This window comes from Astyanax mexicanus, chromosome 5 (genome assembly GCF_023375975.1).
Source record: "Astyanax mexicanus isolate ESR-SI-001 chromosome 5, AstMex3_surface, whole genome shotgun sequence".
Taxonomy (NCBI): Eukaryota; Metazoa; Chordata; class Actinopteri; order Characiformes; family Acestrorhamphidae; genus Astyanax; species Astyanax mexicanus.
In genome coordinates, this window is record NC_064412.1 from 682,743 (window position 1) to 696,246 (window position 13,504).

General features: G+C 33.1%; 1 protein-coding gene across 14 annotated transcripts in view; it reads right to left on the minus strand.

Moving 5' to 3' along the window:
* The window catches only part of chl1b (cell adhesion molecule L1-like b), a 212,401-nt gene that overhangs the window by 67,627 nt on the left and 131,270 nt on the right, over window positions 1-13,504 (minus strand). For 11 of the 14 annotated variants that reach the window (XM_049479446.1, XM_049479442.1, XM_049479444.1 and 8 more), the window contains 7 exons: window positions 10,188-10,296; window positions 7,633-7,823; window positions 6,033-6,155; window positions 5,036-5,206; window positions 2,791-2,829; window positions 2,452-2,563; window positions 535-716 (listed from right to left, as the gene is read on the minus strand). In XM_049479446.1, coding sequence (XP_049335403.1) covers window positions 535-716; window positions 2,452-2,563; window positions 2,791-2,829; window positions 5,036-5,206; window positions 6,033-6,155; window positions 7,633-7,823; window positions 10,188-10,296 — 927 coding nt within the window. The remainder of the gene's footprint in view (window positions 1-534; window positions 717-2,451; window positions 2,564-2,790; window positions 2,830-5,035; window positions 5,207-6,032; window positions 6,156-7,632; window positions 7,824-10,187; window positions 10,297-13,504) is intronic. The other 3 variants (XM_049479449.1, XM_049479452.1, XM_049479451.1) reach the window with 1 other exon arrangement.

Sequence of the window (13,504 nt, forward strand, 5' to 3'; positions counted from 1 at the left end):
TAAGGTTGTAGTTATGTTCAGATGCAAGCTGTTATTTAAAGACCGGTGCATGTACTAAAAAAAGGTATCTATAGTGAATTGTGAAACCAACACACTTACACAGCTTACACTGTTAAATGCATAAGTTCTGTGACAGTTAGATTTTTAGATGAACTCTTTTAGGAAACATTTTCTTCTAAAAACGTTTCTTAAACGTTTCTCAAAAAGTCTTATTGACCGTTTCAAACTTAAGAATCCTTAAAAGTTCATTGGAGACAGTAAATGCATCAAAAATAAAAAAGTTAAATAACCATTGCGACAAACCATTCTAAATCAAAACTTAACTATAACTTCAGTCAAAAACTTAAACCTATTTTTATATTCACTTTTACTTCATTTAAATGTTCTGCAGGATAATGCAGATAATGCAAGATTGTCAGATAACAGCAGTTGATAATTTTTTCCATAACTGCTAAACCTTGGCTATGAATAATGATGTTTATTTAACCTAATCTCTTATTTTTTCTTGTTTTTTATGATGATTGTGAATCTCACCTTCCACTGTAACGTGAAAGTAGTGCACAGCTTCTCCGTGAGCGTTTATAGCTTTGCACATGTATTTCCCTTCGTCCTCTTCGTTCACGTTCTCTATAGTGAGGAGTTTCCCGTGGTTCTCCACCACGGCTCGCTCCGGGAGCTTCTGCCCCAACTTCACCCACTCCATCTGCGGCGTCGGGCTGCAGGAGGAAACACACACACATACAAAAATAGTTTATTATTAATAATAATAATAATAATAATAATAATAATAATAATAATAATAATTTATTAGTAGTATTAGTATTATTAGTATTAATATTAGTAGTAGTAGTAAATGGACAATGTCCAGTATTAGGTATTGGTTGATACTTATGTGATGAGTTTGATTCTTCAGTTTCAGTTTATCTTCGGTAAAACTCCAAGTATTTACAGAGTGACCGATTGACCGTACATCACTGCTCTTCTTTCCTGCTCAATTACCCCCTCCCCTTTTATAAACATACAAATAATTATTTCACTGAAACTGAAAGATAGACATGCTTCCTACAGAAATATATAGCTATGCCTTAAACCTGAAATATGAAAATGTCTGGATAATATTTTATGTTTACTGTCAAAGGAGCATTTGGGGGAAAAATGCAGATTATCACCCCAAAAGTGAAATTTAAGTATCAAGTTTTCTATAAACATTTTTATTGTTGCCCAATAAAAATATTTTTATTTGCCTGAAAACATTATTTTCCATTCAAGTTCACTTAATAAATTATGATACATTGCTTTTATCTTTGTCTTATTAATAACTTTTACTCATGACTCATCAATTACTTCACTCCACCTTTCAGACCTCTTATTTTATTTAAAAAATTCTGTTTAAAATTCTGTATGTGTATCCAAACTTTTGACTGGTACTGTATAATATTTTATGATCTTTAAATGCTGCAAATATGAAATACAGATATTTTATCAGTTGATATTACTATACGCTCTGGAAGACTTTACTGATGCTGATAATAATAATAATCAGTTACTACAAAGCAACTGCTTATGAAAAAGAAATAAAACCATCTAAAATTTTATTGAACTGCATTTTTGTTAAATTATGGCCATACTATATATATATTTAATATTTATATATTATATATATATTTAATATATTTAATAATATATATATATTTAAAGTTTTATTCGTAATAACGTTATCTGTTTTGTAACTGCTAAATTTCACTGCTAGTTGCCATATGTGTGTGTGACTGCATGAAACAAAATATATACATATATACATATATACATATATATATATATATATATATATATATATATATATATATATATATATATATATATATATATATATATATATATTGTGGTAGGCCCCTGGGGTTAGGGGCGTGACCACTGTGACCCGGAAGGAGGAAGCTCACAGAGATACACAGACACGGGGATTAAATGAACTCAAAACGTACCTTTATTGGCTTTTAACGCCCTCCACCACACCCAAAATAACTCAAATAAACATCTACGGCCCAATGGGGCTCTAGAGTTTAGTAAACTTAACTTTAGTTTAAGTCTAAAGGTCCGTGCAGCCTCAGCCCTCAGCTCCCCAGTCAAAGTCCTTCCAAATGATGGCGGAGGCTGAGTATATATGCCTGTCTCAACTGGCGGCTCAATCAGCCCTCATGCGGGCCAGCTGAGACAGGCATGGCTTTGCGCTCTGGCGTGGGGCGGACCCACAACTGCCCCGCCTCCTCACGCCACAATATATATATATATATATATAACATTTTATTTGATAATAATGATTATAAATATATTGTGTGCTGTACGCTGGTATTTCCTGGTATTATTGTAATAATCTTGTTTATTTATAATCATAACGGGGTAGATTTTAACTTAATTTTATTGAAAATTAGAGTTAAACTTAAATAAACTCACAATCCTTCCCCGATGCACTCCAGCAGCAGCTCTTCTCCTTTCACCAGGTGTTTGTTGGTTCGATCACCAGAGGGCAACAGCAGACTGGGCTTCCTCTCCAGAATAGAGTTTGCTGTAGAAATGAGGAAACGGGTGAGAATAAACATTAATACTTTACTCTAGAGAACATAGATTGATTTTATTTAATGTGTTTTAATGTATTTTATTAAAAACAGTCAGTGTCTAACAGCTCTCAGTAAAATTAACACCTCAGTACAGAATATTCAGAGTTTAAAATTGTGTATAGAGTATCCAGTATTTCTATTATATTTCTATTCTATGCTATTAGTGAACACTCACCAGAGCTTCTGCTGCTATCAGAGTAACTCATTGACTTTGCTGAAATGAAGATGGAAAAAAGACAGATGGAAAAAACAGGGATGCATAAACAATAATAAATGATTAAATAAAAATGATTAAATAACAAACATAACGAAACATAAACAAGATAATGATAAATGAAAAATACAGTTTTAAAAACAATTAAAAATACAGTAAAATGAAGAGTAAATGGATTCATAGTAAACAGGTGATGAGCCGACAATATATTGTTTATTCACTTATATATTATGGACACATCTGTATATATTTATTTATATATTTCTTGATGTGTGCTTATAATTATGAAGTGTTAGTTGTTGTTTGTTGTTTTTTTTGTCTGTTGGACCCCTGGAAGAATAGCAGCTAATAGGGGATCTAAGTAAAACAATAAATTAAACATTTAAAAAAAATCAGAGATTTAAAACAGCCATATATGTGCACAGCAGGGCTGGGCGATGTGGTCCTCAGGGTATTTTAATATAATAATGACATTCCTGGGAATAGGACAAATCAATGAATTAAAAAAAAAAAATATATATATATATACAGCTCTGTAAAAAATGAAGAGAGCACTTCAGTTTCTGAATCAGTTTCTCTGATTTTACTATTTATAGGTTTATGTTTGAGTAAAATGAACATTGTTGTTTTATTCTATAAACTACAGACAACATTTCTCCCAAATTACAAATAAAAATATTCTCATTTAGAGCATTTATTTACAGAAAATGAGAAATGGCTGAAATAATAAAAAAGATGCAGAGCTTTCAGACCTCAAATAATACAAAGAAAACAAGTTCATATTCATAAAGTTTTAAGAGTTCAGAAATAATCAATATTTGGTGGAATAATCCTGGTTTTTAATCACAGTTTTAATTTCATGCATCTTGGCATCATGTTCTCCTCCACCAGTCTTACACACTGCTTTTGGATAACTTTATGCTGCTTTACTCCTGATGTAAAATTCAAGCAGTTCAGTTTGGTGGTTTGATGGTTTGTGATCATCCATCTTCCTCTTGATTATATTCCAGAGGTTTTTAATTTGGTAAAATCAAAGAAACTCATCATTTTTAAGTGATCTCTTATTTTTTTCCAGAGCTGTATATTTCTAAATCAGCAGCTTTACAGGAGAGAGAGAAAACTTCCTTAACTTTTAATGGAAGTCAATGTAAAAATAGTTTTTAAGGTAATTTTTGAGAATTTCTATTGGTCCATTCCCTTTGCAAGTTTCACCAGTGTAAGGGACAGTTTGTGTGTTTAAATTATGAAGTAAACTAAAAATTGAGAAAAATGTCATCACATATTGATGAAGCTGAAACAACATTGATATGGTGCAATATATCACAATATCGATATTTTGTACCACCACAAAACAGTAAGGTAGTTATGAAAGTGAAACTGATGAAGTAAAGTGTGGGTTTATAAACAAAGCTTTTAAGATGTCCTTCCGCTTGCAGTTAATTCCTGTGTTATTTGTGCGAATAACACATCAGTGTGTATATACTTTACCCAGTAATTCAGAGTTAAGGAACAAATGGTTAGAATTAGTCTATGGAGGAAAAACACCACCAGCCAAGTACAATAGAGATAGGTAGGTGTTTAGATGTTTAGAACAGTTCTGTTTACACTAGTTAAAAGTAAAAATACACCCCAGGGTTTTGTTTATTCTAACTGCCTGGGCGGCTCTGCTGTGGCTCAGCCAATAAAACTCACCCCGGGATGGATTTTTATTTTCTGGACCTGGACTATCCACCTCTGTGTGTAAGTAACTATAGGTTTAAATAGGATCTCCGGTGGATTTGTTGTTTTACAGAGACTCTAAGACTAGATCAGTGGCTGAACTGCACTTAGCAGGACATTATTACACATGTTGTAAAGTAACATATAACATTACAAAGACTGTTATTAGTGTAAAAATCTCTTTATTTTAAAACGTTTCTAACTGTTGTTCGTCACGCTGCCTCCTGGTGTCGCAGTGCTGTTAGCCAATCAGAGGCGACATGTTTGCATGTATGAATATTCATGAGCAAGAGCTGAAATCCAATCGTTTATCCCCACAAACTCCTCCACTGGACTAAAACAGTGTTATACTGGATCACCAGAGCACCAGCTCACATGATATTCATTCATACTAGAGACACAACAAGACATTTTAAAATGCGTAAAAAAGCGATGGAATGAGACTTTTTTAAGGGTTAAAGATGAATAAAGAGAAGTTTTCTCTTACTGCTGGAGACGATGACGGACATGGCGGTTTTCTGGACGATGGTACGAATTCGGGGGAAAGCGGCGAAGCAGCAGTAATCTCTCCGGCTGTCTGTCTGAACGGCGTTAGAGAAATACAGGTTTCCGTTCAGCCCGACGGAAACTCGCTCGTCCTGCTCGATGTGCTGCAGACCTTTATAATAAACATACAGAGCAGAAAAAACACATTTAATACTTTATAAATACATAAATACATGCTGACGACAGTCACATGCATAAATACTCTAAATAAAACAGTGTATGAGTTAATAAGATTAGTTTAAATTCAGTCACAGTATTTACTGAGAGAGCTTAGTGCTACTGATCCTTTTACACCTGAATTTCTTGTCTAAAGCAATAAAGCTACATTAAAATAATTTATCATATTCTTTAGTAGAGTTTTACACACCTAAATGATATATTTTGCTAATATTTTACAATAACAGTACATTGATTTAATCATACTTATTACAGAGTCTGTCTATTTACAACAATTCTGAAGCAATAATAATTTAGTAATGTTAAAAAATGTGTAAAACTAGAGTCCGTTAATAACAAAACAAAACAAAATTATTCCCTTATTTTGGAGTGATAGCTTCTTACTGAAATTAAACAAGAGCACAGATTTGTTTACTTCCTTAATGATTTTAAAGTACATTTATTTCAAACTTCTATAAGTTATTTGACCAAAAAAATAAAAAATAATTTGGTTTAAAAGTAAATTCTAAAACCCAACTAACCCAAACAACTCAACCTAAACTATAAATATAACCCTAAACCTAGCCTTAAAATGTTAATATAGGAGTTGGGTGTTGAGTTATATTTAAAAGAGAATAATTTACTTTTAACTTCAGTTGTATTTAATAGACATTTAATTTCATTAAGGTCAGTTAAATGTAAGCCGAGCGTCTATAAATCATCTGCATTAAACCATACAAATAAAGTTTTACTGAAAAATGATTACTGTCTCTAAAACTCACCGATGGTCATCCAGTAGATCTGTAGAGGAGGAATTCCTTTAGGTGGATTACATTCCAGAATAACCGGCTGTCCTTCCTCCACCTCGATCGGCTCTATTTTCTCTTTTGGGAATTTTGGAACATCTGGAAAATTCAACAGAAACACATTTACAGCTGAAATCATGCAGAACAATCCAATCCAATACAAAACACCAGTAGAGCTGGGTGATCTGACCTACAGTTATATTTATATCATGATTTTTTAGGAGTATCTTGCGATAACGATATTCTTGTCGATATGACAAAACACTGAATAAATAAAAATAACAATTTCAAGCATACACTACTGCAACAAAACTAATATTACATTTAATTTAGTGATATTAATCATGCATTTTTTTTGTGATCTTTGGATTGATTTCATTATGCCCATTTTTTCTCTTTTTGGGTATTTTGGAACATTATTATTAATCACACATAATTTTCTATTTTTGGGACCTTTGGAACGTTATCTCTTTTGGGATCCTTGGGTTAATTTTATTTATGCCCAATTCCTGGGTACATTATTATTCATGCACATTTTTTGTTCATGCACAATCTTTTATTTTTGGGAACTTTGGAACATTTTGTCATTTATTTTTGCACAAGTTTCTATTTTTGGGAACTTTGGAACATTTATTTATGCACAATTCTCTCTTTTTTAAGATCTTTGGAACATTATTATTATTATTATTATTATTATTATTATTATTATTATTATTATTATTATTATTATTATTATTATTATTAATTCCTGCACATTTTTCTCTTTTGGAAACTTTGGTAGATTATTATTATTCATGCCCAATTTTCTCATTTGGGGACTTCAAAGCATTATTTATTTATGCACTTTTTTTTTTTCTTTTGGGGAATTTGGAACATTTATTTATTATTCATGCAGAATTTTCTCTTTTTGGGAACTTGGGAAAATGTATTATTATTCATATACAATCTTTTCTTTTGGGAACTTTGGAACATTATTCATTTATTTATACAATATTTTCTCGATTGGGAAGTTTGGAACATCTGAAAATGCATCAGAAACCATGTTTTACAGCTGAAATCATGCAGATGCAACGCTGCACCAGGCCAGCAGGGGGCAGTAAGCGCCTGGTTAATTTTTTTTAACTGAGCCGAGGTGAAGCAGTAGTTGATTTACAGCACTTTCCTCAACCTTGATCCCAAAGCACAGTAATAACACAGGCCATTACTGCTGCTCCACCCCGCGTCCGCCGGCGCTGAGTGACGGAAACGCCGGTGTGTTTTGTCAGCGCTGCCCCCGGTGGCCCGGTTCCATTGGAGGAAGATTTATGTGGTGGTTTTTAGAGCACTGTGAGGAACGGATCTGAGAACGTGATGAAGAGACCAGCCAGTCCATTTTTCACCGGCTCCATCCTACAGCTCCACAATCATAAGCTCGATAAAGAGAGAACAGAGCTCAGGGGGATCACCACAGGCAACATACGACACCCCCCGACCCCCCCCGAGGGCCACGGCAACCACCTCCACCAATCCCCTTCTCTAAATCACTCTGAGAGATCGCTAATGAAACGCTGGAATGGAAGAGTTATGCTGTACTCACTGGGAACGATGAATTCGATTTTCTCGGACATGGCCGTCCCCAGCTTGTTGGCGGCATAGCAGCGATAGACGCCCTGGAATTCGGTGAGATTCCCGTTGTTGGGAATCACAAACGTTCCAGAATCTTCCTGCGTTAACAACCGAGGATCCAGAAAAGGATCGAAGTCTTGACCGTTCTTTGTCCATTTGAATCTGGAAACAACAAAATCAACAACACAAATCAAAGCAGGAAAAGTAATAAACATGCTTTATAATTTGTTGCATTAACATATAGTTTAAATAGCATAAAGAGAACAGCTAAGAGAGAACATTTTAGAAACGTTCATCAACACTTTTAAAAAATGGTTCCAGGAAGTTACATTCTGAAACAACAATAGTGATTTGAATCATCATATTATTATATTACTCTATTATTACTTTTCTGTACCTCCTGTACATCTGCACTACTGGATACTTTTACGTTCTACTAAAAGTGCAAACAATTCAATTCAATACATGCACAGGTTTATATTTTTCAGTATAGTTTTATATGCTGATACCTGCTTTTCCTTTTTACCTTATTTATTCTGTATTACTGCACTACCCCCTATTTACGGTCACGTTTCCTTCATACTTTGTATAGTTTTTGTATTGTTTGTATTTATATATCCCTGTATATATCTTTTAATAGTTTAAATTCACTTACTGAACTGTTACTTGCTTCTTATTTTAATTATACATTATCACCCCTACTATTAATGTTTGTTCTTCTGTGTTGCTGCTGGCTGCTAAATTTCCTTCAGGATCAATGAAGTATCTATCTTGTCTGTCTGTCTGTCTGTCTGTCTATCTTATCCTGTAAGTTCCCAGCTAGACAAAATTAAAATACTGAAAAAAGTTAAACAAAACCCTTTTTTCTGCAGTAAAATTACTCATTATTTAGACTCTGTAAATTTGAAGGTTTGAAATCTCCTGCAGGACTCTTGGAGAAGCTCCTGTTAACTTTCTCTTTACTCCACTTCATAATAATTCCAGATCAGTAACAATCAATCAGGAATCAACCCAAATCCTGCAGGTTTAAAAATAAAGCCGTAAAAACTAGACAAACAAAATGAAACTAAAGGTTTGGAGGAGATGAACTGTTTGGTTTGTATTCAGGAAAATATTGATTTTAAAGTTTAGAGTTCATGAAAGAGACAATTTTAGGATTTTATTCATTATATTTTGTCATTAATTACAATTATGCTCTTTTCAGTAATGTTCCTTATCAAACATAAAAGCTTTTTATTGGAATGCTTGAATAGAAATGCTCAAGATTTAGTGATGTAATCTGGATGTGTAAAAACTTATCCTGTTTAAGTGATTAGTATTGTCTTAAAGAGTGATATAGCTAAATTCGTTGGGTAGTTTGAGGGTTGGAGATTTGGCGTCAAGATACAGATTTCTACCTAAATAAAGAGAATCAAGCTTCAAAATCTGTTAAAAAAGCTGTTGAAATGTGATTTAACATTGCATTATATTTAGGTCTATTTTGGCCGTTTTGCTGTTTTTTGAGGAATCTGTTTCTGTTTCATGCAGATAAAGAGGTTTTTAAACATCCAGAGATGTCAAAAACATATTTTATTAGTGTTTATCGTCATTTAATAAGTTATCAGTCTGAAATCTGGGATATTGTGTGAAATTTACTCGTAACTAACTAACATAAAGCTCCAGTTCTGACTGCTTTCAGAAATCTGCAGCAGACTGCAATCTGTATTCAGACAAGATTTTCACAATTAAGGTGGAGAAATCTAAACTGACATCAAATACTCAGCAGAAGCTTTGAAATAAGCTTTGAAATGCTGAAGCTGTATATTTTCACCACTAATGAGCTAGCGTATGTGGATGGACACATGTGGAGTGTGTATTTGTGTGTATGTGGGTATAATATATTTATTTAATAAATTTTAACATTTCTTTCTCTAATATGTTTGCTCTATTAACACTGATGATCATATTGTTTCTATGGATTTAGTATATTTGTATGCTTTAATTCTGTAATTTTAGAATATATCTGTTTATTAAGCATATTTATCCTGTATATTTAATACATTTATGCAGTTTGATAAAAGAGAGACTTTTTTGTGCTGTTATGGAACAAAACGATCAAATAAATGATCTAGTTCTCTATTTCTGTAAAAATAAAGATGCCAATTTGATTTGAATCTGTGGTTTAAGCAAAATAAGCAAAAATGCTTCTTTCTGCACTGATGTTTTAAAAAACTGTATGGTCATTTAAGAATTTGCCTTGAAAAAGCATGAAAAAGCTATGGAAAAAATCATGAAAATTGGTTACAATGTGTATGAACCCTGTTATTCTTTAGTTGAATTAACTCAACCACCCTTAATTTATCCTATTCACATTAATTTAATCCTAAATATTTACTATCTGCATTTATTATTAGTATCATGACATTCTGGATTATTGACTTCTGTCACAAATCTGATATCTGTGTGTGTGTGTGTGTGTGTGTGTGTGTATATAGTGTGTGTGTGTGTGTGTGTATCTGTGTGTGTGTTATAGGGTTGAGTGCTCACTCTGGTTCAGGGTTGCCTGTAGCTTCACACTTTACAGGAAAGCTTTCTTCAAAGGGCAGAGCGATGAGGGAGACTGGAGACTGATCCGTTATGGAGGGCAGCTGTTCAACTGGGTAAAAACACACAGGAGGATCAAAACTACTGCAGAACATCAGCATTATACAGTATAATGTATAATGCAGAGTATAGCGGAGTATAGTACAGTACAGCACGGCTCTAAACTCTCCTGCATGCTGTAGTGAATGATCATGAATGAATGAATGCTTTAATTAATGAATGGTCATAATGGTCTCTGCTACTCTACATACCTCCATACTGAACTATTCACTATACACACAATCGTCCAATCAAATCACTGCACTACTTACAGCGCCATCTCAAAAAGATTAATTAGAAAGATTAGAATATCTTTGAAAAGTTACTTTATTTCAGTAATTCAGTTCAAAATGTGAAACTCATATATTATATAGATGTATTAAACACAGAGTGATCTATTTTAAACGTTTATTTATTTTATTGTTAATGATTATGAAGCTTACAGCCAATAAAAAAACCCCAAAAAAACAGTGTATCAGAAAATTAGAATATGGTGTGCCAAGTCTTGCTGGAAAATGAAATCCGCATCTCCATAATATTATTATATAAATTAATTAATATTATACAATATTCAAATTTTCTGAGACACTGATTTTTGGGTTTCATTGTCTGTAAGCCATAATCAACAATAAAATAAATGAACATTTAAAATAGATCACTCTGTGTTTAATACATCTATATAATATATGAGTTTCACCTTTATAAATGAATTACTGAAATAAAGTAACTTTTCAAAGATATTCTAATTTTTTGAGATGGCCCTGTATGTCCCACTCCTCTCAACTGCAAAATGACCAGACTGAGGAACAGCTTCATCCCTTAAGCTGTGAGACTCCTAAACTCCATCAACACAGCAAAAAAAAAAATATAGAGAGAGTTAAACGAAAAATGTGGGAAAGTGTTAAATAGTGAGTTTATAAACTACGAGTTGAGTTGAACTCTTTGGTGGTGTAGAATTTATTTCAGAGTTTATTGTAAGGTGTTGAGGGGCGTGACTGAACTCTCTAATGGGCGTGTCTCCCAATCCCAGCTCACCATCAGTGTGTAGTCTTACCCAGCAGAGCTCTACCTTCCATGAGGTGTTTTTTTATTATATTGTATATAATAAAATGTTGTTGGCTATAAGAGCAAGTTACCTTAAGTTACCTTCTGCACTGTAAAGTGTGATAAAGTGCTGGGGTTTCAGGGTTTTAAAATATAACAATGTTTTTTATATAATATTAGTTGAATATATATATATATATATATATATATATATATATATATATATATATATATATATATATATATATATATATATATATTTGCATTATTACACTGTTACACTGTGAAAGAGTTTATGTTCAAATTAACTCCAGCAGCTGAGAGCTGTGTTTTATTTTATTGTAGATGGGACAAATATTTTAACTCCCACAACAGTTCAGAGTTAAAAGAGATAAAACTATTACTTTTACTCTGTTATAGAGTATGTATGTGTATTCGATGGTCATGCATATACACTTAAAATAAGTTGATATTAACTCTGATATTATTTCAAATTCTGTTTTTGTTTTTATTCCAAAAAAAAAATAAATAGAATTTGCTGTGTAGACACTAATACACTGCACTGACACTTTACAAGAACAATTACTGTTTACAACACCACTCTCACTTTACTCACACTCAGACACTTTATCACACTTTATCACTTTTTTTCATGTTACTGATATCCATCTATAATCATCCGTGCTGCTATAGCAAAACTTTATATTTTGGACTTTATATTGCTGCTACTTCCATACTGTGCTTTATATTTTGTGTATTATCTTATTAACCTTAATGCGTTTTCCCTTCAGCATTATTTGTTCTGGTTAAAACAGACTCTGGTTTGCCTGTATATTTAATATATTAGCCAGAAAACACTAACTACCACAGCTATGAACAAACGCTGTCTGCTGCTGCTCCATGCTGTTTACACACTGAGTATACAGTATGTGCAGCGCTCACTGCTCACATCTGCGCTGCTTCACATCCCATTAAAAACACTGTGTTTAAAAGCAGATTCACGTTGCACAGATATAAACACACTGGAACACAGAAACCTCTTACTATATTTACTTTCTTACTCCCACACCAGACAGCTCTGACCAATCAGAGGAGACGATGTGCTCACTTTTATTTTATTTTATTGGTGAAATGTAGTGCGTTTTGGTTTATGCCTGTGTGAAACCAAACCGGTGTGAACACGTCCTAATCACACACATGTACAGTACCAGCCAAAAGTTTCTTTTTTATTTCTTTCTTTCTTTATTTAATCGATTCTACATTGTAGATTAATATTAAAGTATGGAAAAAAACAGCAACTATTGTTCAGCACCTCCAGGAACTCCTTCCTTCAACATGCCGAGTAAACTATTCAAGGTGACTCTAAGGTTTAACAGTTTTCGTTTACTAAATAATTTCTTTCCTGTATAGAATATAGAATAATGTGTTCTTATATAGCTTTAATATAGTCTTCAATAATAAATGTAAAAAAATATATAAAGGAAAGCAAACACACTGAATATGAGAAGGTGTGTTGAAACTTGTCACTGGTACTGTGTATATACTGTGTATATTGTCTTTATTTCTTTATTGTTTGTGTCTATTGTACGTATTGTCCATTAACCTTCTGTTTTTTTATTTATTACTGCACTGCAGATCAAGTCTAACAGAGTTTTGTTGAACTGTGCAACCCAGTATCAGTATAATTCCAATTAATGTGAGCTAAATTAAATTAAATAAACATTTTAGTTCATAAGAAGACCTAATGTGACCTAAAGCTCATGATTCTCAATCAGCAGTTCTCTGAAATCCTGCAGTTCTCATACGTAATCATACGCTGGAGGGGAATCATCAGCCGGACTGTAATCATAATCAATAGCTGAACCTCAGCTTAAGGTCAGGTTAACAGTGTGCTGATGATGAATAAATACATATCACGCATCAAATCATCACCATTATTTCAGCCAGGAGAGAAAAACAGCACAAATTACTGTACATTCACATGCAGCAGACTTTAAAAGCTACATATGCATCAAATTAGCAGCTTGTTAGGCACATCTGGCTCCATTTTAGGCCATAAAACAATTTTTTTAGCGCAGCTTAGCTGCCTGAGACTTCCACAAGCTCTCAAACCATTGAAGCCTTTAAAGCAAGGCTAATTAACCACAGTCTCGCCTTGTAGAGCACAAGCAGAAGTT